Consider the following 26,513-nt stretch of genomic DNA (forward strand, 5'->3'; position numbering starts at 1 on the left):
TTGGATTGAAAGAATATCGAAAATAGGGGCGCCGAAATGCCATATAATGAATACATAAATTAAAACGTTTGGCAATTGTCTTGATGTCCTCTTTAACTTATTCTGGCCGAAATGCTTCACCTATGCTGGTGAATGACTTATCCTTTGAGGGATATTTAGTTTTAGTCTCTTAACTTCTTTTCAAGAAAGAAAACAAAATTGACCATTCCGAGCACAGATACTTTCTTTGATTAAGACCAAAGAACAACTGACATTTAACACCTCGCTTACGTTAAACTTTCTTAACATTAACCATTCTTGTTAACCAAGACTTGAGTATTTCTCAAAATGAATAATTTGGGTAAGGATTGTAGACGCAGCTGTAAAAAAACATCATGGTGTAAACAAACTATTTAAAATGTTAAACTAAACGGAAGTGCAGCTCTCGTAAATTTGTAACTATATTTGCCGTCATAGCGTAGCAGCTGTTATTGTTTTAAGGCTAGGGGCATTGTTTCTGTTGTTTGTTTTATTGTTCTCTCAAAGAATATCGAGCCACTCATGTGAGACCTTACGAGAACTGCTACCCTCGCTCGGAAATAGATGCAACTTGTCCTAGCAGTCAAACGCAAAATTCAACGCCTCGTCCCGTTTTCGTGGCCTTAAATTAAGAGAAAATGTGCACAAGTTTTGTTAGAAAACATTACGAAAAAAGAAGGGTAATTATATATATATATAAACCAAATGATCAAATTCTTAATTTTCTTTTGAATGTGCGGCGTTCAAAGTTTGTTTATGTTTTAGTGACCATCTTAACTTTTGGCCTGAAAATGAAGGATTTCGTAAAATTTAGACGTTTGACCGCTGTCTAATGACATTCGGATATTGGAGGAGCGATTAGTTCTCATCAATAAACGAGGTATTCACATTTGTAGTATTGACGATTTCGTCTTTCACCCTCTGTATATCGACTGTTATTGAAGCCTTCAGTCTCTCCTCCAAACCTGAAATGCACTGTACCATTTGCAACTCATTGCTGTCGAGTGGAATAGCTGTTGCTTCATGAGGTGGCTGATGGGCTAAAACAATAATTATAGTCCTCAAAGGGCTGTTTAACTACTATCACTAATATCAGCGTTTTCCTGTGATTTTTTTCTTGTTGTTTCTGTAGTTTGCTTAGTCGTAAGCTAATTGTGATGATGGCAATGGCAATGACAATAGCAATGGCAATGGCAATGGCAGTGACAATGGCAATGGCAGTGACAATGACAATGACAATGGTAATGGCGATGGCAATTACAATGACAAAGGCAATGACAATGGCAATGGCAATGACAATGACAATGGCAATGGCAATGGCAATGACAATGACAAAAACAATGACAAGGGCAATGGCAATGGCAATGACATTGGTAATGGCAATGGCAATAACAATGACAGTGACAATGGCAATGACAATGGTAATGGCAATGACAATGACAATGACAATGACAATAACAATGACAATGACAATGGCATTGGCAATGTCAATGACAATGACAATGGCAATGACAAAAACAATGACAATGGCAATGGCAATGACAATGGTAATGGCAATGGCAATAACAATGACAGTGACAATGGCAATGACAATGGTAATGGCAATGGCAATGGCAATGACAATGACAATGACAATGACAATAACAATGACAATGACAATGGCAATGACAAAAACAATGACAATGGCAATGGCAATGACAATGGTAATGGCAATGGCAATAACAATGACAGTGACAATGGCAATGACAATGGTAATGGCAATGGCAATGGCAATGACAATGACAATGACAATGACAATAACAATGACAATGACAATGGCATTGGCAATGTCAATGACAATGACAATGGCAATGACAAAGACAATGACAATGGCAATGAATATGACAATGACAATGGCAATGGCAATGACAATGACAATGGCAATGACAATGACAATGACAATGACAATGACAATGACAATGACAATGGCAATGGCAATGACAATGGCAATGGTAATGACAATGGCAATGGCAATGACAATGACGATGACAATGGCAATGGCAATGACAATGGCAATGACAATGACAATGGCAATGACAATGGCAATGACAATGACAATGACAATGACAATGACAATGGCAATGACAATGACAATGACAATGAAAATGACAATGGTAATGGCAATGACAATGACAATGACAATGGCAATGACAATGGCAATGACAATGGCAATGACAATGACAATGGCAATGACAATGACAATGACAATGACAATGGCAATGGCAATGGCAATGGCAATGACAATGACAATGACAATGAAAATGACAATGGTAATGGCAATGACAATGACAATGACAATGGCAATGACAATGGCAATGACAATGGCAATGACAATGGCAATGACAATGGCAATGACAATGACAAAAACAATGACAAGGGCAATGGCAATGGCAATGACATTGGTAATGGCAATGACAATGAAAATGACAATGGTTATGACAATGACAATGACAATGGTAATGGCAATGAGAATGAGAATGGCAATGGCAATGGCAATGACAATGACAGTGACAATGGTAAAAGGTATGACAATGACAATGACAACGGCAATGGCAATGAAAATGACAATGGTAATGGCAATGGCAATGACAATGACAATGGCAATGGCAATGACAATGACAATGGCAATGACAATGGCAATGACAATGGCAATGACAATGGCAATGACAATGACAATGACAATGAAAATGACAATGGTTATGACAATGACAATGACAATGGTAATGGCAATGAGAATGAGAATGGCAATGGCAATGGCAATGACAATGACAGTGACAATGGTAAAAGGTATGACAATGACAATGACAACGGCAATGGTAATGACAATGGCAATGACAATGACAATGACTATGACAATGGCAATGGCATTGGCAATGGTAATGACACTGACAATGACAATGACAATGACAATGACAATGGCAATGGCAATGACAATGACAATGACAATGACAGTGACAATGATAGTTAATAGAGGGGAATGGTTATAAAACTCGACAAAGTTCTTTGTTGTATGTTTTTGTTCGCTTTTTTGGCCTTGACCGTGCACAAAACACAAAAGTTGTTTACTCCGTACTGAGGAACTAACCAATAGGAACGTGTTGGTTACCTAATTCATGCATAGCGTATGAGCGCAAAACAAAAAATTGTGCACGGCTGTGGACCTTCCAACATAAATTTTGGCATCTTTGTTTGCTCCTTTGATGTTTGCCAGGCTACATAACCAGTCCCCTCTACTAACTATGGTTTTAGTTTCGATTGAGAAGATATATCAAAAACTCAAGACAGTGTTTGACCACATTTCCAAACACCTCGAAGTTCGTCAAAAATACTCCGCTGCGCGTCGTATTTTCAACTCTGTTCTCGGTGTTTGGAAATGTGGTCAAATACGGTCTTTCGTGTTTGATATATTACATTCACCAGTGGGTAGAAGTGCCAACAGAACAGGGAAAACGCTTACAACAGCAGGTTTCATCCTCAAGTTACCTTCCTAATATAATGAGTGACAAATTAATCTTTGATTTTGGTGCGAATTTTCAGCGTGTATTATATGACCGAGAATATTACTTTATTGTGTTTACAGTTTGGCTGAGAGCAGGAAAATTAATCGTTAATTCTCAATTTGTATTGCAGTGCAAATAAACGCGAGCGGGTTCGCAATTTTCTCAGTCATGTAATAAATGAGTAATCGGATGAAAGCTCGAGCAATAAAGGATTTACACTACTCGTGAGAGAATTTTTTTGAGACATAGGGAATTTTCAAATATTACTCGTAGCGTAAATCTTCCTTATTGCACTCGCACTCATGCGATTACCTATACTAATTCATAATTTACAAAATTGCCGTAGCAACGTTTGCGCGCAATTTCTCGATACAATAAGACAAATAGCATTAAATGTTCTAAATTTTTTAAAAAATTTTCTAATTAGTTTTCTCGTTACCATACAAGTCAAAGGTCCTTAATTATAAGCGTAATTTGTCACCACCAATATTAAAAGGTAATAAAATAGTATACTGGTGAAACTACGGAATCATTTCACTTTCGTTTTGTGAAAATTATGTTAATTTCCCGAACCTTTGGGGCAAGGGAAATTAGACGAATTTTGACAAAACGCGCGTGAAATTATTTCTTAATTTCACTCGTCATCATTTGATTACCCATAGCAATATATATTTATATTAGCATCAGTGACCGAGTAAACAATGTTATACCTTTTCTTCTTCTTAGAACTCCGGCGTGGCACCTGGTGTAGACTTCACATGAAATACCGATAAATATCAGCCCGAAGAATATCCCCACGAGACAGTACAACACAAATGAGGTTAATTCCAAGCCAGTGGAAAAAAGTCCTTCCAAGTCTATGGTCTAAAGACAATAAACAATAAGACTGAAGGTACAACCCATCACAACAAAACCTAAAGACTCTCAAAAATTTGTGAACCGCAAAGTTTGTCCTTTTAAACTTGCTACCCAAGGAAGACAATCATGTTGAGCGGGCTTTAAATATTTTCAGTATTTTTGATTGGTAATGGTTCTTACTTGATTATTTTGTCTTGATTAAAGAGGCCGGAAAATTTTTTAAAATTATTTTTCTGGATTCCTACAAGCATGAGTTCCTCTTCTACTCTTCAGTGCAACGTCGAAAAAATCCACTGATAATTCTATCAGGGCTTTTATTGTAAAAAAGAAATTGGATGAGCATTTGAAAACCCTCCCACATTAGGGTTTACTAAATTTTGCGAACAGGTTCAGAACTATTTCTTGGGATGGAAAACATAACAAAGATTTACCTGCGGTTCTACAGGTATAAGTTGCTCTTCTGCAGCTGTTTTGGCGACGCCGACCAAGTCCACTGATAATTCTTTCAATATTGGCCCGCATTCTGCTAGTTGCGTTTTTCTTTCCACAAGTTCTTTGTCGGAGTCGTCCATGTCATTTGGTGACATTGAAGGGATTGGAAGCACTTCCTTACTCACATGCGCCAGGTAATAACCCAATGGATACTCGATATTACGAATTAGTCGGATTTGTCTGTTTCTTCTCAAGCCAGACTTATCCAGGATGTGAACTGCCGAGTTCCGGTCCACAAGCACTCTTCCAGTTATCCCCTCGCGCAGATTCCACATCATTTCCTCGAAGTTGCTAAATTCTGTGGATACAAATTTTCATTGTGAGGCTAAATAAGAACTGAGTTCTGTCCATAAGATTCTATTCCAAGTCGGTGCAAAGCTTTTCACGTACCTTTTACTCCAGTCAAACGACTTGTTCTGGGCAACTTTTTAGAAAACGTTTCGCAACTTATGCATTTAGGTTTTGTACATGTGGTGTTCGTCAAACTTTGTGATTTTTCTTTGAACTAATCGATGAACATTTTGTTGGTTGATCACGTGACTTGATATCCATGGCAGCCATGCTATGACAGTTCACATACATCAAGATTTCAACCATATTAGCTTGGTTTTGGTGTGAATTTTGCCAGATAGTTCAACAACAAAACAACGCGAACACAAAGTTGTCAGACAAAAACAACAACGCGCGCAGCTATTGATAAACTTCCGTAGGACACAAAGTGAAAAAAAAAAAATGCAAAAACTGTAAGGAACAAGAAACGTGTTACTTACTGATATACTTTGCTTCTAAATCAGTTGCGGCTCTCTGTATTTCGGTATTGTGAAGTAAGACCCCCACCTAAACATTTAAATGCAACAATTTGCATAAAAATTCGACATGATAAACACAGAGCATTCTGAACAAAGATCAACACCTTTCTTGCTGATATTTCTAGGTTCTTCTGAGTTCATTTTAATTATCATTGTGTCTGCTTCGCCCAAGACACAAAAACGAATGCGATCTGAACTCTTTCTTTTCTATGTTTTATTCTCATAGCACGAGAAGAACAGTCAACGATGGTGATCCTGTAATTTACACTCACCTCTTTACCCTCAATGTCTGTGCATTTTGTACCATCAATAGCGGTTTCCATGACATTTATAACCGTGGCAGTAAATAAAGACGTCATAACCACTCCCGTAAGGACCCAAATTATACCAAACACGCGCCCGGGAAGTGACTTCGGGGTTACGTCACCATACCTAATAAGGTCAAAGCGTTAAACAGTTTTGAGAAAAATAATAAGCAAGAAAAAAAACAAAAAGCGGCAATAAAGAAATCAACATGAAAGTGTAAACATAAATGAGTTTACCCTACTGTTGCGAGTGACAGAACCGCCCACCAATACCCCTCGGGCAAACCTGCAGTAAATGAAGATGAAAACTGGCCCTCTTTAGCTTTGCGCTCCTGCGATTGAAAGAAACATGAACAGTCATTATCCGAGTCTATGCTTGAGATGGATAATCCATCTGGCGTGAAGGTTTAACCACACTTAATTTATTTAGTCCCGTTTATATTTACCTTTAAACATTTTTCATATTGTTTGCTTTGAAAACATCTGGTTACTTATGTTTCGCCCATAATCTTATATCCAAGTTTGAACAGTTTTATGCTCTTTTACTCTTACCACGTAAGTAAAGTAGATTTCTAGTATTGTAGTTTTACAATTGTTAGTATCGGGGACGATGCTCTGTCTAAGAAGGGGAGTGGGGAGGAGAGCATGTTGTGGAGCCATATGTTTAGAAATTTTGTTTTTCAGGGATGCTTAGCTTTGGCAAGCCGAGGTTAATTCACATATGTGGAACATTCAATTCTTGAACGCCTCTTCCATATGCCCTTGAAACATTTCGTTCTAGAACTTTGTGTTCGGACGTTCATCTGTGTAAATGTTTGTGTCGCTCTTTCGACCTTCGCTTTTACCTCCCCGAGATAGATCTACGGTTAGCTGTTTCTAAAGATTATTCTATTTTTCTAGTTTTCAATTGGTTGATCTCTGCTTGCCGTATCAAGCCAGCTGCGTTAATTTAGGATTTACATCCGGTTACTTTGTTTTGCACCACCTGATTTGTCCTTAGCTTGAGTTCCGGGCGGAGCTCTAGTTAGCACTAAAGTGAGTGTACAGTAAGTTGCATTAAGAGTAGAGTAGAAGTAGAATGAGAAATAGGAGAAGGAGTAGTGAAAGAAGACGTAGAAGACTAAAGATTAAACCCAGTTCGAGTCTCAGAGTTCCGATACCTGTTGTTGAATTCCGGCAAGCGAGATTCAAGCGAGAAGCTAAAAATGGTGCGCTTTTGTCATGAACATCCTAAGTGAGACCAGAATCTGTGATTTATGTCACTGAGCGCGACAACGAGAGTCCCCGACCTTTTCATGTGGGATTGAGGTTTACTGATACTTTAAATCAATATTCTTACCAATAGCCAAATGATTATTCCAGAAATCCCCGACAGTAGTATCATAGAAGCCAAGATGGGCCACTGTGACGTAATAGAAGTGAATAACTGTTCCCGGGACTCCTCCTGACACTGCTTCATGTTCATAATCAGCGAACACCCGGATGAGACGAATGCCCGGATGAGCGTCACGTCGGGTTCATTCTTGAGGGCTGCCTTCGCGTCCGTTGGAATGGGAAAAGCGAAATCCACGCTCTTTTTTTTGATCAATTCAACGATCTCCACCCAACTACGGACATATATGGGCACCATTTTGCAAGTTTCTTGATCATTTTCTTGTCTACCGAAGCACGTAAAGTCTACAAACCACTTTATTTTGTCGTACATAAAGCCCTTTTCAACGCTTGAGTTCATAATGTAAGGTGGAAAGTCTAGCAGAGCGATGCTGTAATTACATTTCGTCTCGGGTTGATCTGACTGACGATTTCGACGGGCTTGACGAGTATCTCGATGTGACCTGATTTCCCTGACTCGCCGGGCCAATCTGGAATGATGACTTGAATCGATCTGACGAGTTTTGCTATTGACGAGCCAAAAATAAGAGCAGACCAGAAGGCAGACGACAAGCCCTACAGAGCCACCATGCATTGTATTTATTTATTGATTTATTTACGTTATACATTATTCATTAAACTGTAAATAATTTTAAACTTTAGCTAAGGTATATTTTATAGTGTAAATATTGTCCCCAATAAGTTTTTTTTGAAAAGCTAAATACTAATGACACTTAAATAAAGTCTTTCATTCATTCATTCATTCATTCATTCATTCATTCATTCATTCATTCACCACTGAAGATGACTTTATCAGTAGCTAGAATCCTCCTTGGTTACCTGTGGATATTCAAACTCGAAACTAAAACTCAAGTAATTGGAAAATATTCCTGGTAAGATTTAACGTATGCAGGGGACCGCGTACATTAATGCTGCTACACGACTTCATGCAGCTCTAAAAAACCTCACACGATACTTCAATCAACTTTTCTCTAAGCCCATTCTTAATGCATCCAAGCAATTACGCTACAGTAGAGCTCCTATGAAGCGGCCACCTATTAAACGGCCACCCCTATATATTAGGCGGCCAGTTCTCAAAGTCCTGATGGGAGCTTTTCTATTGTTTTTACGTCTATTAAGCGGCCAGCCCCCTTTAAGCGGCCACTATCCATTTCCTCGAGGGTGGCCGTTTAATAGGAGTTGAACTGTATTCGGTAAATCCTTCCTCTTGACGTAATTTGAAATAACGGATTTCTGGATCATTTATAAAGTTTACAACAATCTAATGGGGTAAGCATTGCTGTAGACTAAACTTCAGTCAAAGAAACCATATAAACAGGCACTTAGTTACCCTAGTTCAGTGGATCCTGGGAAAGCATCTCGTTGATAATTAAGCAGTCAAGTTTTGATTATCTGTTATCTGCACTGTAATCAACGCTGACGACATAGCATTGAAATGAATTTGAATACTCTATTATGCACATTCAACTTCAGGCATCACATGAAAGTAATGCCTGCGTGACACCAAAACGTCGTTCCCTCTTTTGAGTTGCTTCTCGTAAAGAAGTCTCATCAAAAAAGCGGCAAGAAAATATCGTTTGACCTCACCCTTACATACAGACAATGAACATCGCCCATGAAATAACAGGCGGAAGAAATATTAGTTTTGTTAGCACTTTATGAACACGCCAAACTTGTTAATCTCAATTCCAAAAAGTGGACAAGAACTCGTAATCTCATTCGGAGGAATGCTGGATATACGCAATAAACAGTCGAAATGTTGAGTGGGTATAGCAATGATAATCAAAAATATAAAATGTCGGAGGACCATCTGGCTTTAAGTTTAGACAATCCCTTGGCGGGTGACCATCAGAAAAAGAAATGTACTGGCGTTGTTTTCAAGGAAACTACCACAAACTATCCATCAATAGAAAGGCTATGAACTGAATTTCTAGTACGTTTCGTGACCACAATAAGGAGTAATAATTAGGATGGAAGGGCGAATTGATTTGGAAACCGAAACTGCGAAATATATCGTGTGTATGCTAATGAGGTTCTTCCAATAAGAGCTCCAGGATGAAGCCGCTTCGCGCAAAAATTTCACGCGCTATTATGACGCCCAACTGTTTTATTAACTTTTATTTTAAAAAACCTATTTTTATCTAAATAACTCGAGCGCGTTTAAAGATTTTACTTCCATTTTTGGGAAATGCTAGATTTTATGGCAGCCTTTTTATCTAAAAAGAAAAAAATTGACAAATTTAGCCCCCTCCAGGTATTGTACAACCTTAAGCCGAAAGAAACTATACATGTACTTACCCCAAAGTTTTGTTAACATACCGGAGGCCGCAAAATTAACACTAAACTGCCACTTGCCAATACGACACAGTAAAACCGGCCCCTAGTCGGCTCGCCATATGGCATAACGGCACTTTGCTTTTATAATTATGAAACATGATTATGCAAAACTTCTTGGTAATTTGTTTACCAACGAGTTCTTAGCAGGTGCACAGGATGCTAAGAAAGTGAATTCACTTTCGGTCAATTGTATCAGTCTCTAAGGAGTTTTTCTTTTTCTAATTTCTGTTTTCTTAATTCTTTTACCGAAGAATTCGTAAATCACTCGTCTGCGGCTCGTGATTTACGAATTCTTCTCGTGTTCTTCCAACATCCCGCGTGGTTTATCAGCCTATAAACCATAAAACCTTGTGGTCTATTGCTTAAATAACTGATGCTATTTCAAGCCCCTTCAGTGTAATATAGAAGGATATATTATCTTTTACAAATTACAATTTTTTTAGGGTTGGTAAAAGCGGTAGATGTTTTCGAGTTTTTAGACCCGTCACATAAAAGATAGGCGCTGTAATCGAATGGTCCGCTACATTTTCTTCCTGTCAAGACCCCGTCGGCTACTCTTAGGACGAAAATGCCTAGGGACCAGCTTTATCTTTTCAAAATGGCTACAGGCTGTTCTGAAATTTTTTTACGTCACGTAACTAAACAGCCAAAGTGGCTATAAAACAGCAATGGGACTTTGTCTCGTTGAGAAGTCAGTTTGCTGAGTTAGTTCGCGAGGTGAGCACAAAATTAACTACAATTTGTTACAAATAATGCAGGGTACCTTGATGTAAGCAAAGGTCACTTTCGGGGCTACAGGACTTCAGTAAATATTGGCTATCTTTGTTAGTCTTCTATATCAGGCAAATTATCGGGAGCCAGACGAAGGAGGAGGAGTGACAGAAAGTTGCAAAGAGGATCCAGCCGTGTCCGAAGACCTCAAGAATTTGCTATTAGTATGGAATTTTCTTCTCTTCCAGTGGAATCAACACCATGTGTCAATAAAGGTTATATAAATCATATAACTTGTAAAAACTATTGAACCTGAATGGTTGAGATCAGCTCAATTTTCGTTTAGCATACTGCAAATTTGAAGTTGAAAGCAGGAAATGAACTTCAGTGCAGTTTCAAAGTAACCATGGCAGCCAAATTTTCTGAATATCTGCTGTCCTCAAAAATGTTGGCAGCAGATAAGTGCGGAAGATTTGTCGCAACCCAGAGGTGAATTCTGTAGCAGTACACTGAGGTGCTAGGCAGGCCTAGGTGCTGGGTAATTAATGAGCGACTTAGAACTAAGCAAGAAATCCAGAATCAGGTGAGTAAAACCAGTTCCTCTTGTGTCTCCATATTTTTTTTACGATAACTGCAAAAATTCTTACGCGCTCATTGGCTAATTTTCATCGTCAATATGCGGACAGACAAATGAATTTATAATTTATGTGATGCGTCAACGAGCGAGAGTGGACAATTTGACAATCTGTTATCGTAAAAAACAAATTGACGTCAGTTTTCATGCGTCTGACCTGTTATTGACAATGAATTTCGTCATAACATTGTCAAAGTAGTCTGCGGATCCACAGCTACTTTGACAATGTTATGACGAAATTGATCATCAAGACGCATGAAAAACTGACGTCAATTTGTTAAGTGGTTCAAGTTAGCTCGAGAATGAGTCATCACATTTTAGTCGGTTATCACCGGGTATTAGAGCATTTTCACTCACGTGGCCTGCAGCGGTCACGCAAATTTATTGGAACAACAACAAAAAAATTTAACCCAATAGAGTTAAACTCTCACAGGATTGGTTTGGAACACCGACCAACATGGTCGCCGTTTCATTGTGTGGATACACCTATAAGCCTGCGGCGACGTCATGTGAAAACACTTTCTACATCCTTTTTTTAACCGAACATAATCGGCACTCATTGTAGCTCATTTAACTTTCAAACACTCAACCAACCCACCTTTGATGGCATGATTCTAACCTGATTAACATGAAGAGCTATTAGTAAGGCTGCATTCACACTTAGTACCCAAGCACTGGAGCTTAGGCACTGGCACAAAATAGTATTGCGTTTAGATACTTTGTACTCCAAGTACCCAAGTGCCATTTAGTGCCCGAGTCCTTGCACCCGGGCACGGACACTGTGCCTGAATTCTGAATTCTGTTCACATTAGTGCTCAGGCACCAAGTATGAACATAGCCTAAGAAAGTCAATGTTTCCACGAATGTTTAGAGGGAGGTGCATCCCTCAGCTTCCAAACATATTCTATTTGGGATTTAAGGTTTTAGACAACTACCTTTAAATAATCAATTTTAGTTCAGAAACAACGACCACTTTAACTGGCGGAGAGTATCTAGCGACACTGAACACTCTACTCTCTAACCTCATTGCCTCATTCGTGTCCTCTGTCACAAGCTGCAGGAATACAGGAACAAGAGCAAAAAATGACACGGACCAAACACACGCGAAACTGAGAGGCTGATTGAAGATGCTAACATTCCGCGAGACGACACCCCAAGAAAACATTTAGCAGTTAACGCGCGAGTCCAAAATACTATATCAGAAATTACCACATGATTTGTAGGTTGTAATTTTGCTAAGAGAAGAGACCCGCCATGCTGGCAGTAAATTATAGCGTTGGTCTGTTTACGTTGGGAAATTTCATGGTCACTTCAGCGTGTGCGCACAAGCGCAGCGTTTGCGCGCGAGCCTGTGTGTACGCATGCAGTTGTTGGTTTTGCGGTTTTGGTTTCATTTTCACATACATCTAATTATATCTATGGATAAAACGCAATCTGTTGCATTCAAAAACGTCGAAATCAACAATTATTTTTTTTAACAGGTGACGAAGTAACTAGAGCACACACATTGAGTTTTTAATATATCATCCACGTTTACTAAGTAGATATTTTCCATATTGCACGATTTACTTCACTCCAGCCAATCCTTCTCCTTGGCACGCTTTTCCAGGGGCAGGCTCTGGTATTGTGACCATGTCGCTTTGCGAGCGCGTACGACGCAGGTTTTCCCTCCACTCTCGCCTCTCTTCGTTTTGTTCCAAACAAAATGCCATTTCCCAGAGCACCTCGTATTTACGTTCTATAGCAGCTTTCTGCTCTTTTAGCTCTTTGACTCGCAGCTTAACTTCACTGTGAAGAGGAAGCAATCAAATTATGGCGATAGAATCACGGATTTATACAGAAAATGCCGAATTTAGTATTGAGCATCGAATTTATTATTCGAACCAGAGGTTTTATGCTGGAAACACATGAAAACTTCAAACAAAATTTTCTGGAAGTCATCAGCTCGCTTTTGATTGTTTCCATAAGCAGTAGAATGAAATGGGCGAACGTTACTGCTTGCACATGCGCTGAGCAGTGAAATTATCCCTCCAGTAATTTTCCCTGTTTTCTTTGGAGGCGAAACGTGTCCATGTCTTGTTGTCAAGAAGGAAAAATATAGAAAGGTTTCAGCTATAAATTCAAGTCGACTGGGTAGAGAATTTACTTATTTCTTTTTGTGTAGGTGCACTTTTAATTAAGTGGACAAAGTGTCATTTAAGATCTTTTGCACGTGGAAAAGGTGCATATTTTGCCTAAGTAATATGTACTACTTACATTTTTTCTAGCAAAGTCTTTTTCTTCTTTTTAAGGGCTCTTTTGAGTTCAAGCTCAATCTGCTGGAATTCCTCCATCATCAACTGTCGATCCCTTGAAACCTTCTCGTAGCGTTCTTTGGCAGCTATCAGTGATTGTGTTTGTCTTTCGGGCCTGGAGCTCAAACTATCCAAATTTTCCCTTGAATAACAAAAATTATCATTGAATTATTAACTTCTTTAAGAAAGCAGACTTTTTACAAATTTAATTCAATCAAGTGTGCAAGGATTTATCGAGCAAAAAAAGTTTGAATTTTCTCACCATCGTTCAAGTATTTCTTCTTCAAGCTGGTTGATAATTTTAATTCTCCTACAAAGCTCCTCTTCTAAATCTCTTCTGCGAAGACAAACATCATGTCGGCCGTTTTATAACGTATTATTAAGTCTCGAAATATGGGAAAAGCGTAAATAACAAGATTAATCAGCAGGAAAACCGGTGACCTTGTCACACCTTTTCTTTATTTTCTTCTCTACCTTGCCCATTGGCACGCAGCTGGTTAAGCGACGCCAGTTCATAGCGATACACTGACTGATAAACCACGTGACGAAACAAATAACAATGTCACTATTACGAAAGACTCGCGCAGAAAATGAACGAGCACGCGCAGTAGTTAATTCACTAACCAATGCTTGGTGATCAGTAATTTGAGTTGAATCAGATTATAATCCAGGATTTTATTTAACGAATAGTATCTCATTTAAGTTGTCAGCAATGTGTCAGAAAAGTGTGTAACTATATAAACGGGCCGGAAAAGGTTGTAACTGCGTGTGCCTTTTTGCACAAAAAGCGTTAAGACTCGATTGGATCGATTCTCAAGGACAAAGCCTTAACTCAATAGTATTGAATACAATACATTCGTTCGGAGACATAACTAGCAGCACAATGCCCAGGTAATTACGTCGACTGCCTTGTGAATTCAATTTCTTTTTTGAAAATAAAAAAGAGAGTTTTATTACACGTTTTTGCATGCCTGAGATTAAGATTTTCAGTGCTCTAATACTTTTTTGTTCACCTATATTTGGTGGAAAAATTAGACTTTTGTGACATGCGTCTGGACAACATGATCAGATTTGTTTTATCAAGCGAACAAAAATGCTTGGAAAAGAAGAGCGGACAAAGAGAATTGCAAAATTTGAACTAAATGGTATAGCATATCAAAACAATAATAAAGTGTATTATCGTTTGTCTCACGATGTAGTCACTTGAGATGTAGATCCCGACGTTTCGACTGCTTACTACTAGTCTTCTTCAGGCGATAAGGTCGACTGATTGCACGGTATCATTTATATCACAAAGGTCAGCTGTGATTTGGTGCATTTCGATCCTCCTATTGTTCCATTGTTCCTGCGAGTAGCTGTTCCCTCGGTGGTCCGCTGTTGTACCGTTCTCCTGTTGTTGTGTTTTTTGATCGCGGGCATCCATGCTTCAGGAATTTCAATTCCACTATCCCTGTTGATGTTATTAGGGTGAAGTCTTATGTGAATAGCTTCCTTGACCCTACGTGTGTACCAGTGAGGATCTCGATCAATAAACTTGACCTCATCAGATAGAATAGTGGCCGGTCTCGTGGGTGTGTTCAGAAACGGCGGAGGTCTGGGTACGGGCGAGTCGTATATCCCTGTCGTGTTCTTTGATCCTCTCCTACATAGATCTCCTTGTTTCCCCGATGTAGACTTTGCCGCACTCACAGGGAATCCTGTAGAAAACACCATCTTGTTGAACCACTCGAACCAGTTGGCATCGCCCCAAGATATTGTTTTAGACTCCGATGCCAACTACCATGAATTAATTTTCTCATAAATTTAGAGAACGTTTTCAGATGTGTTAATTTTAAGATCCCGGAGACAAATTTAAACCATGTTTGTCGAAAACAGCGATTGATGGACTGGGTGTGGTTTTTCGTATCTCGGGGAGGGCAAAATATAAATATTATAAATAATACAATAACGTGGATTGTTTTACTGAACATAAAAGTAGTATTAATAATGGTGTAAAAATACGATCATTAGGTAATTATAGTCAAGTGAATACAATTCAAATAGTGCATACAAAATAAGCTTCCACGTTATACTCGAGCCGAAAGCAAAAGTTGGCAAACGTGACAAAAACTAGATACGACGATTTCGCATCTAACTCAAACTCTTATCATTGTCATCAAGTAAAAGTGAAAGAAATCAGACATAACTAGCATATTTCTTGGTTACATCAGCTAAATTTGTTTTCAACTGTAATCAAAATATTGTAAATAAAAATTTGATTTGATTGGTTTGATTTATTTCGTGACGGTGATTTGGCTAAACAATGTTACCATTTATTACTCCATTTACCGCTTAGTTGTAGTTTAGTCGATTGATAATTCGACGAAAATTCAATTGCTTGCATCGTTAACACGAAAATTCCTAACTAGGAATTCCGACCAACGTGCTCATGACGTAAATCTCAGCGTGACTACTTTCATTTCCTAAGCCGTCACTTTTGAACCAGGAAATCAAAGCAATTAACGTTAGCCACCCGGCTTAAAGCTTTTTACCTTTCAAGCCTCTTTACTGTGGTCGTTAATCTTCCTCCGTTCCTCCTCAGCCAAGATACTTGAAGATATAGCTCAGAGTGTTGTTATAGAGAGGAGCGAGAGGAGAGCGGGAGGTGCGTCAGAGGAGGGGCTGGTGGCATGAAAAGCTTTGAGTAGGGGGGGGGGGTAGATTGAGAGTAGGAAGGAAATAGGTCAAGGTCAAGGTCAACTTTATTTAGACAGGGTGGCCCAATCAGCACTTGGCTGAAATACTTTAAAAACCTCTCTTTGCAATGTTTCAATAAGAAAATAACCTTTTTTTTTTTAAAGGAAACTGATTTTTCCCTATGTGTTTCTCTTTTTAGATGAATTTCTCTTACCTTATGTCACTATTTACAGATATCAGAATGAAAACAAAAATATTTTCAGAGCAAGCACCAGATTAGTGGTCTGAGTAAGAAATGGAACGATTACACGACTGCTTAAGACTGTTTGTTGATCATATGTCAACTTCAGATCTTTCGGGACTCCCGGCCTTAACGTTTTGTGACTCTCTTGTCGCGCCTTAATCAGAGTATTAGCTGTCCAGTTTTGAACTTTGGCCGGCTTCTTGTTGTAGACACCCAACCCATTCCCAGGCTCCTGGTGTGGCTAGTCGCATGATCACGAGTGCCAAGAGTCTTCCTATCCAGGATGGGGATACGATCAAGTATTAAAATAATTTCGATCTACTTTCCAAACTTCCCACTGGAGAGATCAAAGAGATATATTTTTATTTCGCTTAGATTTATCTCGCTCACCGAAGTGTATCACTCTGATCTGAATTTCAAAACCGGCTGCGTACCCTGTATCACACTTTTCATGTATAGCAATTAATTTATTCAAGATACTACACGTGACAGCCTTTCCTTCGTCAAAGCACGTTCCCTCTGCGGAAGTCGCGAAATGGGAAAGCTTTTTTGCCTCATGCACACAGAGTCAGAAAGTTCCAACGACTTGAAGCGATTCGCAGCTTGTCAGAGAAACACTGTAGCTTGAGATTTAACAAACAAATGGTTCTCTTCGCGAGTATGCAGCAAACAAATTCGTAAAGTGGTTCCCATCGTTGAAAGGTAAGCTTGATGAACTTGAAAATTTGATCTTGAAACCGTTTTTGTACTATGTAGGCCTTGTATAAGGCTCTATGGGAAGCTAACAACTTTGCTGCCTTTTTAATAGCACATTAAAGCGCTAAATTTCAATCGAATTAACTTAATTAAATGGTCATCCGGTGCGGAATAAGTGGGGGGAGGTGGGGGGGGGGGGATTGTGCTAATCACCCCCCCCCCCCATTTTGGAGAAGCAAAACATAAACAAAAAGAAAAAGGTTGTGAATATTATGGCAGAAACAAAGGCAAACGCTTTGGAGAGGTACCTCATTCTAATACTAGTGAAATGGTTTTCAAGTAGGTTTCAATTCTCAAATTTCTACATTTTGGGAACATGCCTTATTGATTCTGCAACCCCAAGGTACCAGCTACCCAACCCCTCTTGAAAAATCCTGGATCTGCCCCTGCAGATATCCAGTAAAGATACACATTGTATGCTAATTCATACGAAAATATGCTAACTCATAAAAGGAGCACATACAAGTACAGTCAACTTCATTTAAAATATTATGACTCAATAAGCTAAGAATTAGATGGATTCAAGGATTCAAACAGACTGCTGTTCTGCCTAGTGTCCATTTTCTGACATTGTTCTTTCCAGTAGCCATTTACTTGGGCAATGATTTTTTTAAAATTATTAATTTGTTTGTTTGTTTATTTATTAGTTAATTTATTTATTTAGCTTGTTTGTTTACCAATTAACTTCATTCTCTTTTGACAGGTGTGCACTGAGACGACTGAAACACTCAGACAGAGCAACGATACTAAAAGAGCTTCTGGACATAATAGCAATAGGTGAGTACATACATTTTGTCTCTTTTATGAATGTTTTTTTATCAAAACTCTGAGTTGATAGTAGAGGTAGCCTTATAAAAATAATCCCCCTGACGAGCCACGTAATGTATCGAACCTCGATTATCCAGACTCGTTGGGACTAGACGAAACAGTCCAGATAATCGAAGGTCCGGATAATCAAAAATGTGAATATTAATGAAGAACAAAGCTGTTTAAATAAAGCAACATTTAATCGTGAAACAACACTTTTACAAATCGTTTGGAAAACAATATGGTCTACTGTATATCTTGAACCACTCAACTCTGAGCCAATCAGGACTCATTCGAGTGTTCTTCATTACATGTAGCTACAATGCATGTGTGCGAGCGCTGCTTGTGCTCTTTAAAAGCAAAACAAACTTGCTTTTGACTGCACTTTTCAAAGGTATACTTTTAAAAAGAATATTGCTATGGATCTTGATCATGACTAGTAAATACTCGTGACAAAATTGGGATTAGAGAAAAAGTCTGGATAATCAAGAAGTCCAGATAATTGAGGTGCGGATAATCGAGGTTTGAGTGTAGTCAATTCAAAATGTCAACATCCCTCCTGGGCAATCTTTAGACATTAGACATTTTTTAATTTTCAGGTCGTCAAATTCCCATCTTTCTGGCCAAAAATGAACAAACAAAGGGTAGAGAATCTACTTGAATTGTAATACTTTAACAACAAAAGTGGATTGAATAATTTTCACAGGTGAGACTTTATATTACATGTATGTACCTTCAAACACTGTACAAACCTTTTGAAGGCAATTGGTTTTGATCCATGACATACAGTATGCAAAGACCCCTGTTCAACTTGTCTCTTGACGTCTTCTACAATGCTTCACCATGATCTTGAGGCAACTTCAAGATTCAAATTCCTCTGACTTCTCCCATACAATGTAGATTGTCGTGTCAAATGTTCCACCCCAATATCAAGCACTGATGTCAAATTTCCCACCACCAGCCCAGATGCACCATAAGTCAAACTCCCAGGGTATGCCTCGGGGTGGGTGTTGTTTAATGACTATTCAGTATTTGATTGATACATAATTTAGAAAGACTAAATGAGACAGCTAGTTGCTTTTGTTGTTGTTGTTGTTGTTGTTGTTGTTGTTGTTTTTTTCATTGAATTATTCATTATTAAATAAATGCATTAAATCACCAGCTCTTGCTCAAAGTGACAAGTCTGTCTCGTGTCTAGAGCAAATATGGCCCTAAATGTTATTTAAGCAACATTTGACTCGAGCCAGTGCTGGTCAGCATCTTTTTAGCAGGGGGCATGCGCTGTGGAGCTTGTACAGGATTTTGCAGGGGTTACATGTTTTGCTTACCAGCTGTGTAAGGACCAGTTTGCCTTGAGTTCCATTCCTACTTGGAGCATGCTTTTGAGGCTGGTATCTCACCCAGCTCACACCAGCCCTTATTTCTCTTTCCCACCCTCATTGGTAATGAGTTTTTAATAGTGTAAATGTAATGATAACTTTCTCTTTTCTGATGTTTCATTTTCATTTTCTCTTTCAAATAGGTTCTTTGTTGATCTTACTGACCAATCAACACAAAAAATAATGATTGGAAACATCATCATAACTACATGCATGTGTTCAGGTCAGTAAATTATAATAAATCTATAATCCTTAAGTGCAAGTTAAGATTTTTTTATGTGGGGAGACATTTTGCAATTAGACATCACCTCAAATTTGTTGCCCAGACTATAAAAGAAATTTTTAAATAGAATTCTTAGCATGGGACATTCTCTTCCTTTAATTTATTTACTTATTACAGACTTAAGGCCCTACAGAATTTCTTTAACGTTTGCTTTTTATTTCTCTACAGTTTCTTGCTGATTTCACTGCTAAAGGAACAGTTTACATCAAGTCAAAGACAGGGAAACAATCATCAAACTCTTTATCTTAGGTGAGTGTGGCATCAACTGGGGTGTCAAGTAGCCCTGGCTTATTACCATTATCACTGAATCACCCTGGACAAACGTTTTGCTTTTTCTTACAGTTTCTGAATGACTGCAATAATTACGATGGAATGATCATGGAATAAGTCATAAATATTGGAAAAGAGGAATATGACCTGCTAGAACAATTGGTGAGTACTAAACAATATTATTTTCTATAGTATCAAGATTTAATGAAATATCAATGGCCTGTATTGACGATGAAAGTTGAACATATTTGTCTAAACTGGCCTCAGTGTGGGTCATTAAATTTTGGCGTAATAAGCCAACCAAGGGCTTAGAATCTAATTATTAGAGAATAGTATTTCTTTAACAGTGTGATATCTGGAGGAAAGTATATTTTCATTATGATCCTATATCAAAAAAAAAAAAAAAAAAAATGGAAGGTATTGTGTATTAAAATTGATGTCATACCATAATTAATAAGACCTTTACCACAGTTTTTATACAATTAAAGAACTTGATGGAAAAAGGGAACTTGGGATTTTCATTAAAAATGAACATTGCAAATTAAAAAGACTTAAAATTTTACAAAAAAGTTTGTTTGGAGCAGAGCAGCTATATCTGGTAAATTTGGAATAGCATCATGACCTCTATAACTATTTTTAATTGGACACCTGTAGACTTTTTGCCACAAGAGTTCAACTGAAAATGAATTTAAGGAGTTAATTTGAGAAGTTTTTTCTGCCAAAAGGCATCTGATGATGACCAAGCTTCACGAATAACACCGATGGAATTCATAAGGATCAGAATAAGTTTGTTTGGAGCAGAGCTGAGCTATATCTCATAAATTTGAAATAGCATCATTATTAAAAGTGACCTCTATAATTTTTAATTGGACACCTGAGGACTTTTTGCTGGGAGAGTTCAACTAAAAATGAATTTAAGGACGAGTTAATTTTAGAAGTTGTTTCTGCCAAAAGGCATCTGATGATGACCATGCTTCATGAATAACACAGATGGAATTAACAGGGATTAGAATTAAAGGGCATTCTAATTCCTACACCCACCAGTCTTACAAGAAGGAGGGGTGGGGACAGATATCCATGCTAATGTTTTTCAGAACTCCTGAAGTTTTTCAGAACTCTGAAAAGAGGATTTCCTCTGTGATCCTAAAACTTTTTTTTTTTTGATCCTAAAATTTAAGTTGCTGTGTACACCCTTGCAGAAATTTTGAGGTCTTAACTGTTTTCTCCATGTCATAAGAGATCACCAGAGCAACTTACAGCATTTTTTGTGGGTTAAGCCAAATTTCATCTCTTTTTTTCAGTTTTGTTGAGCAACTTTGTAGATGTACATGGAGTATGTCCTTTTTTTGCATTTAGTTGTCATTTTTGATTAATTTTCCATTAATTTAACATTATTTTCTAACCTGCTGAGAAAATGATGAAATCTGAAATGGCTCACCAACCAAAAAAAATGAGCTGCACATATCTATACGTGCTGTATCAATACAGTAGTGTCATCATTGGGGACCTACAGTGTAGAGGCAGTTGGTGGGGTTAGTGAAAGTCAAAATGGCAGGGAAAAATCAGCTAAGACAAGTTGGAGGGAAACCAAGGAATCCCTGGCTTATATGGAGTCTTACCACGCCAGTTCCAAACAGCTGGCTTCTGATTGAGCAGAAAAAATCCTATATTAAACTTTTGAATTAAAACACCTATTAAGGTCATTCCTCACATTTGCATTGCGCATCCTTACTGCGCATAATTTATGGCATCATTAGCGCGCGCTCGTGCACGCGCATATTGAAAACATGATGGATTTGCCTTGATATTGAGCTCTTTCAGTTGAAAAATGGCCCTAGCTCACCAACGAGCACGGGCACCCCAATTTTTTTTCCAGCCATTGTAATCAACAAATCATAAGCTTCAAGTGAGGAAAGACTGATCTAATTTCTATTGCTGAAATTGAATAAATAAGAAAAATAGCAGATACACTGTGGTCTTTTCTATCTTGCAGTCGGTAACCACGTCAAGAAATTTGGTTCAATTTTTTAATCAAGGATTTAGCTTTCTGTCTTAATCAAACTTAAAATGTTTATTTGTGTCCGACACAATGTATTGACTGTAGTTTAATGCGTTTTCTTATGAGTCTGGGCTCACAAAGATTTTACAATTACTGGAATTGCGTTTTTATAATAAGCATTAAATAATGCCAAAATGGGGCACTTTCAATGCCTCACTGCTCCTTAATGAGCATGGGCACCCCCCTTTTTTATTTCAAAATTGAAGTTATCATATGACAAATATTCAGTGGACAAAGTTTGAACAAAAATCTATTGTCACTTTTATTTCAGAGGAATTACCTTAAATTAAATGTGCCATGCCTAAAATGAACTATTTTTAAAGAATTTATTTCACAAGAACTCAGTTCTTTTAGGGGTTGGGGCAAATGGGGTGCTAATAGAAGCATAAGACAACCATGAAAAATGTGTAAATTCACTTCAAGTTTAAGGACTGGTCATGACAAAAATGAGCTTAACCCTTTTGATGCATGGAAAGAGGGGTGGACCATAAAGGGTGGCTCTCACTACAATGGGGGTGGGTCATGTGTAAAACATGCTTTAATCTGATCATCCAGGAAGTGTTTTACCATGACAGTCATTTTCTGAGTTTGAGTTAAAACTTTAAGAACTCAAGAGCCCTTTTACTACATATTTAACCTGCCATTTTTATGGCAACCATAAGTGATGTTATTTACACATCAAACCTTTATAACCAGAGCAAGAGAAAGATGAGTAAAAGCAAAAGTATTCATTGTAAGGAATAGGTATAATGATACTTTACCTGGTCCTCCCTATCTATTAGTGGACTATGTTTCATCATGCATTTATCAAGGGGTGGACTACTGAAAAATATTACTGCTTTTGTGATAGATTTGGTTTTTTGACGTCTAACCCCATCGTGTATGTACTTTATGACCAGTACCATAAAGGTATATGTATAAAAACTAAGAATCAAGAGACAAGAAACTACTTTTAAGACTAGCGCGGGCTAGATGTACAGTATGTTGATCAAACTGATTATACTATGCCCTGGTTGACAATTCTCATTGTTTTTTTTTTCTACTTGGTCTACAATATTTTGTGAGAACATCATTAATCAATTTGAAAACGTCAAATGAGGGTGGCCATATACCCATGTATCTCAATGGGAAGAAAGGAGGCAAGTTGTTCGTTTCGCTAACAGAAAAACTGAAACACACTAAAAAGTCTGAAACACTATCAATAGTCAGTCAAGTACATGTAGACAAGTGCAGGTAATGACAAAACAAAATCCAAATTCAACAAAATCATCTTCTGTGAAACATTGTCTTGATACTCCACCCAAATTCTCAAGACTTTATTAAAAGAAACGGAATGCAAAACTTAAGTCCTGAAAATTTTGATTCTAGATCATGCTCAAATGTGGGACGCTTTAACTTACGTGTTGCATTAAACACATCTAATTTCAGTTTCGTCTAAGGTCTTGATATACAATGAATATTTGTTGCTTAACAGCCAGGGATAAGAGATCATTCCCAAAATTGAAACTCCCCTTAGAGGTTGTAGGGTTTTAATAATGCTGCACCAGCACTATTGGTTGGTTTTACCAATGTCACAAAAATTGTTAATGTTTGGTTATTTTAAGAGCCAGAAATAATTTATAGCCAGTTGAAGATCTATAGCAGACCGAAGGAATGCTTGTTACAAATTATAGTACTGTAGTGCTTTTCGTAACTGAGTTGTTTCAGAAACAATTTTTAGAGAAATTATTTCAATTTATTGTATGCAGTGGCCAATTCTTTGTAAGCTTCACTAACCGATGATAATGGTAGACATAACATTAAACAAGAAATAACAGATTTTGTCATCATTATAATTTGCTTATACTTCATAGCTCTTTAGATATAATATTTTTTTGAGGTGAGAATGTAAAAATGGCAAAAATATCCCCTTTGTGACAGCTCAGCTGGGACATCATAAACCTCAAAACATTTCGTTCTGAAATTAAGTATTGACTTGATGCCAAAATTCACACAGAGGTTTATGCCATTGATTACTAGAACACGAAAGAGGAATATATTGTAGGATTAAACGCTTAGAATTTATGTAATTTTTTATAATTTTGATTTGGTCATATGAGAACCATATACCATGCACCAATACTGTCTGGTTCACTGACAGTATATAGGAAAACATGTGCTTTTTTCAAAACCAAAACTAGGAGTCTCTGATCAGTAAAACATGAATGATGATGTATTTTATGAGCTGATTGAAGTAATTTCACGCGGAGTCAGCTGACTCAGATGTGGGAGGAGTACATGTATGTGATAGAAAATCCCACACAATTTGGCAAACAAACAGGTAAGGAGATTTTAAAAATGGTCCTGTAACCAGGTGGTTGATTCATGATTGAAAAACGTTACTCTGGTTTAAAAAATGTAAAAATGTTAGTAAACCAAAGTAAACCGTGGTTTCGGAAACGATATGTAGATGATGTGTGTGCCGCTATTAAATCCAACCTAGTGCTAGCCTTACAGAGTCATTTAAACAATATCGAGCTGTCGATCCAATTTACGGTTGAAAGAGAAACAGAACGGAAAATATCCTTTCTTGACGTCACTGTCTGTCGAAAGTCTATCGCAAACCGACACACACAGAAAGATATCTCTCGTTTGACTCTCACCATCCGGCTGTTCACAAAAGGGCTGTGGTCAAGTCTCTGACTGATCGTGCAAAAGCTATCCCGTCTTCCGTTGACCAACAATCAAAGGAAATGAAACATGTGATCGCGGCACTCAGGTCGAATGGCTACCCGAAACGCTTTGTTATTCATGCAAGTAAACCGAAACGGCCTTCTCAACAAACGCCTGCAACTGCACCGGATGACAAAAAAGGTTTCTGCATTTTACCGTATGTCAAGGGCACTACGGAACCGATTAAGCGAATCCTAAGCAATTACAATATCAAAGTTGCTTTAAAACCACACAACACCATCGGCAATTTATTTCCCAAACCAAAAGACCCAATCCCGAAAGATCAGACTCGTGGCGCAATTTATTCAATTCCCTGTCAAGGTTGTGACAAAAGCTACATCGGGGAAACGAAACGAAAATTTTCCACCCGGCTCAGAGAACATCAAAAAGCGTTTGTAAACAAGCACTCGCACAAGTCAGCTTTAGCGGAACATTGTTTACACTCTGGCCACACCATCTCCTGGGAATCTTCAAAGATTTTACGTACAAGCACAAATTGGTGCAACAGACGTATTTTAGAAGCATGGGAAATTAACACTTGCAGGAATCCGCTGAACCGCGTTGATGGCATGCATTTGCCGAACGAATTTTTAAATTTAGCCCTGAGGGACAGGACATAATTAGCTCCAATTTGCTGATTTGCATAGTATAAGAACGTGCCTTTTTACAAATTCCTTGTCACTTTCCCCTGATGAAGGCTGAAGTTTTAGCCGAAACGTTGGGACTTTTACAAAAATTTTTACTAACATTTTTACATTTTTTAAGCCAGAGTAACGTTTTTCAATCATGAGTTAAGGAGATATTGTTTTGATGTAAAACCAAACTCTCAGAACGTTCCATCAAATGTTGTATGGAAAAATGTAAGGGAACTTATATTCTGAACTCGGGATTAGAAGCGCTTAGAGTAATGCGCTAATCATATTATTAGTCAAGAATATTCTGCTGAAATCTGGCATTTACTACAATCCTTCACCCTCCAAGCTCGTCGACTTAGGAAATGATTTACCTATAATATCATTCTAGATAGAACCTCCTAATCAGTTTTAAGCTTGCTGCTGTAATGAACTGTGTAACTTCAGAGATTTAGCAGATTTGGATTTGAGAAGAAGTCTTTCTTAATCTCTAATTAAAGTAGTCCATAAGGTGTAGTGATTAAATGTAATCAGAACCTGTGGTTTAACCCCGTCTTATTAATTTTCAAGAATTGTTGTTGTTATTTATTGGAATAATTTGAATGTTCTGTTGTTTTAATTCTCAGTAGGGAGAAGTGGGGTAGTGCTCTTTCTCGCTAATTAATAATTCAGTAATTTTAAATAATTAGCATAGATTTAATATCTCCGTTTTCTCGTAAGTTTCGATTGAGAAGATATATCAAACACTCAAGACCGTGTTTCACCGCATTTCTAAGCACCTCGAATTTCGTCAAGATACTCCGCTACGCGTTGTATTTTCAAATCTCCTCTCTTCTCAGGATTTTATAAAAATGTTTTGCAATCTCAGGATCAAATACCTCAGTTATTGACAAGGTTCTTATATAAAAATATGTTATGCTTTGAAGGTTTTGATGTTGTAAATGATTTTATATTTGCTTTTCTTTCAGGTACAAAGCGGGTGACATGAACCAGAAGAGAACATGTTATTAGCAAAGCAAAGAACTGTCAAAATAAAATGTCTTGAATAATCTTAGCTCGTGTTAACTTGAGATCAGAATTCGTAAAAAAACTAAGTCTTTTAGCGGGAAGATTTTCGCGCTTTTAAAAGGGACCAAAAAGAAAAGGTCGTTAAAAAAACTAAGTCTTTTGGCGGGAAATTGTCCTTAAAAAAAAAAGTCTGAGCTTTTGAATGGTGTCTGGTTTTGAGTCAAAAATATACTAAGTCTTTTGGCGGGAAAAATCTTGCATTGTGTAAATGTTTTTTCCCATCAAAAGTCTAAATATA

The 26,513-nt window shown here is 37.8% G+C and overlaps 2 protein-coding genes and 1 long non-coding RNA gene across 5 annotated transcripts; 1 reads left to right on the top strand and 2 right to left on the bottom strand.

Moving 5' to 3' along the window:
* Positions 1–4,810: 4,810 nt before the first annotated feature.
* On the bottom strand, positions 4,811–8,136 carry LOC145463799 (uncharacterized). Its single transcript, XM_081447597.1, has 5 exons — positions 7,361–8,136; positions 6,259–6,353; positions 5,989–6,148; positions 5,678–5,744; positions 4,811–5,205 (listed from the first exon to the last, which is right to left on the bottom strand). The coding sequence occupies exons 1-5, from the start codon at positions 7,985–7,987 to the stop codon at positions 4,811–4,813; spliced, it is 1,344 nt and encodes a 447-aa protein (XP_081303723.1). The 5' UTR covers positions 7,988–8,136.
* A 4,235-nt stretch (positions 8,137–12,371) lies between these two features.
* On the bottom strand, positions 12,372–13,905 carry LOC145463800 (uncharacterized). The gene is made up of 4 exons (XM_081447598.1): positions 13,841–13,905; positions 13,652–13,726; positions 13,352–13,531; positions 12,372–12,883 (listed from the first exon to the last, which is right to left on the bottom strand). Exons 1-4 carry the CDS (start codon positions 13,903–13,905, stop codon positions 12,661–12,663), a joined length of 543 nt encoding a protein of 180 aa, XP_081303724.1. The 3' UTR covers positions 12,372–12,660.
* A 2,903-nt stretch (positions 13,906–16,808) lies between these two features.
* On the top strand, positions 16,809–26,480 carry LOC145463342 (uncharacterized). 3 transcript variants are annotated; one of them, XR_014041316.1, is made up of 7 exons: positions 16,809–17,011; positions 17,769–17,842; positions 18,472–18,578; positions 19,395–19,474; positions 19,703–19,783; positions 19,877–19,966; positions 26,176–26,480. It is a non-coding gene; the product is annotated as an uncharacterized LOC145463342 (long non-coding RNA). The 3 variants fall into 3 exon arrangements; XR_014041315.1 differs by having other exon boundaries at positions 17,769–18,578; XR_014041317.1 differs by lacking the exon at positions 18,472–18,578.
* The last annotated feature ends 33 nt before the right edge of the window (positions 26,481–26,513 follow it).

This window comes from Orbicella franksi, chromosome 12 (genome assembly GCF_964199315.1).
Source record: "Orbicella franksi chromosome 12, jaOrbFran1.1, whole genome shotgun sequence".
NCBI lineage: Eukaryota > Metazoa > Cnidaria > Anthozoa > Scleractinia > Merulinidae > Orbicella > Orbicella franksi.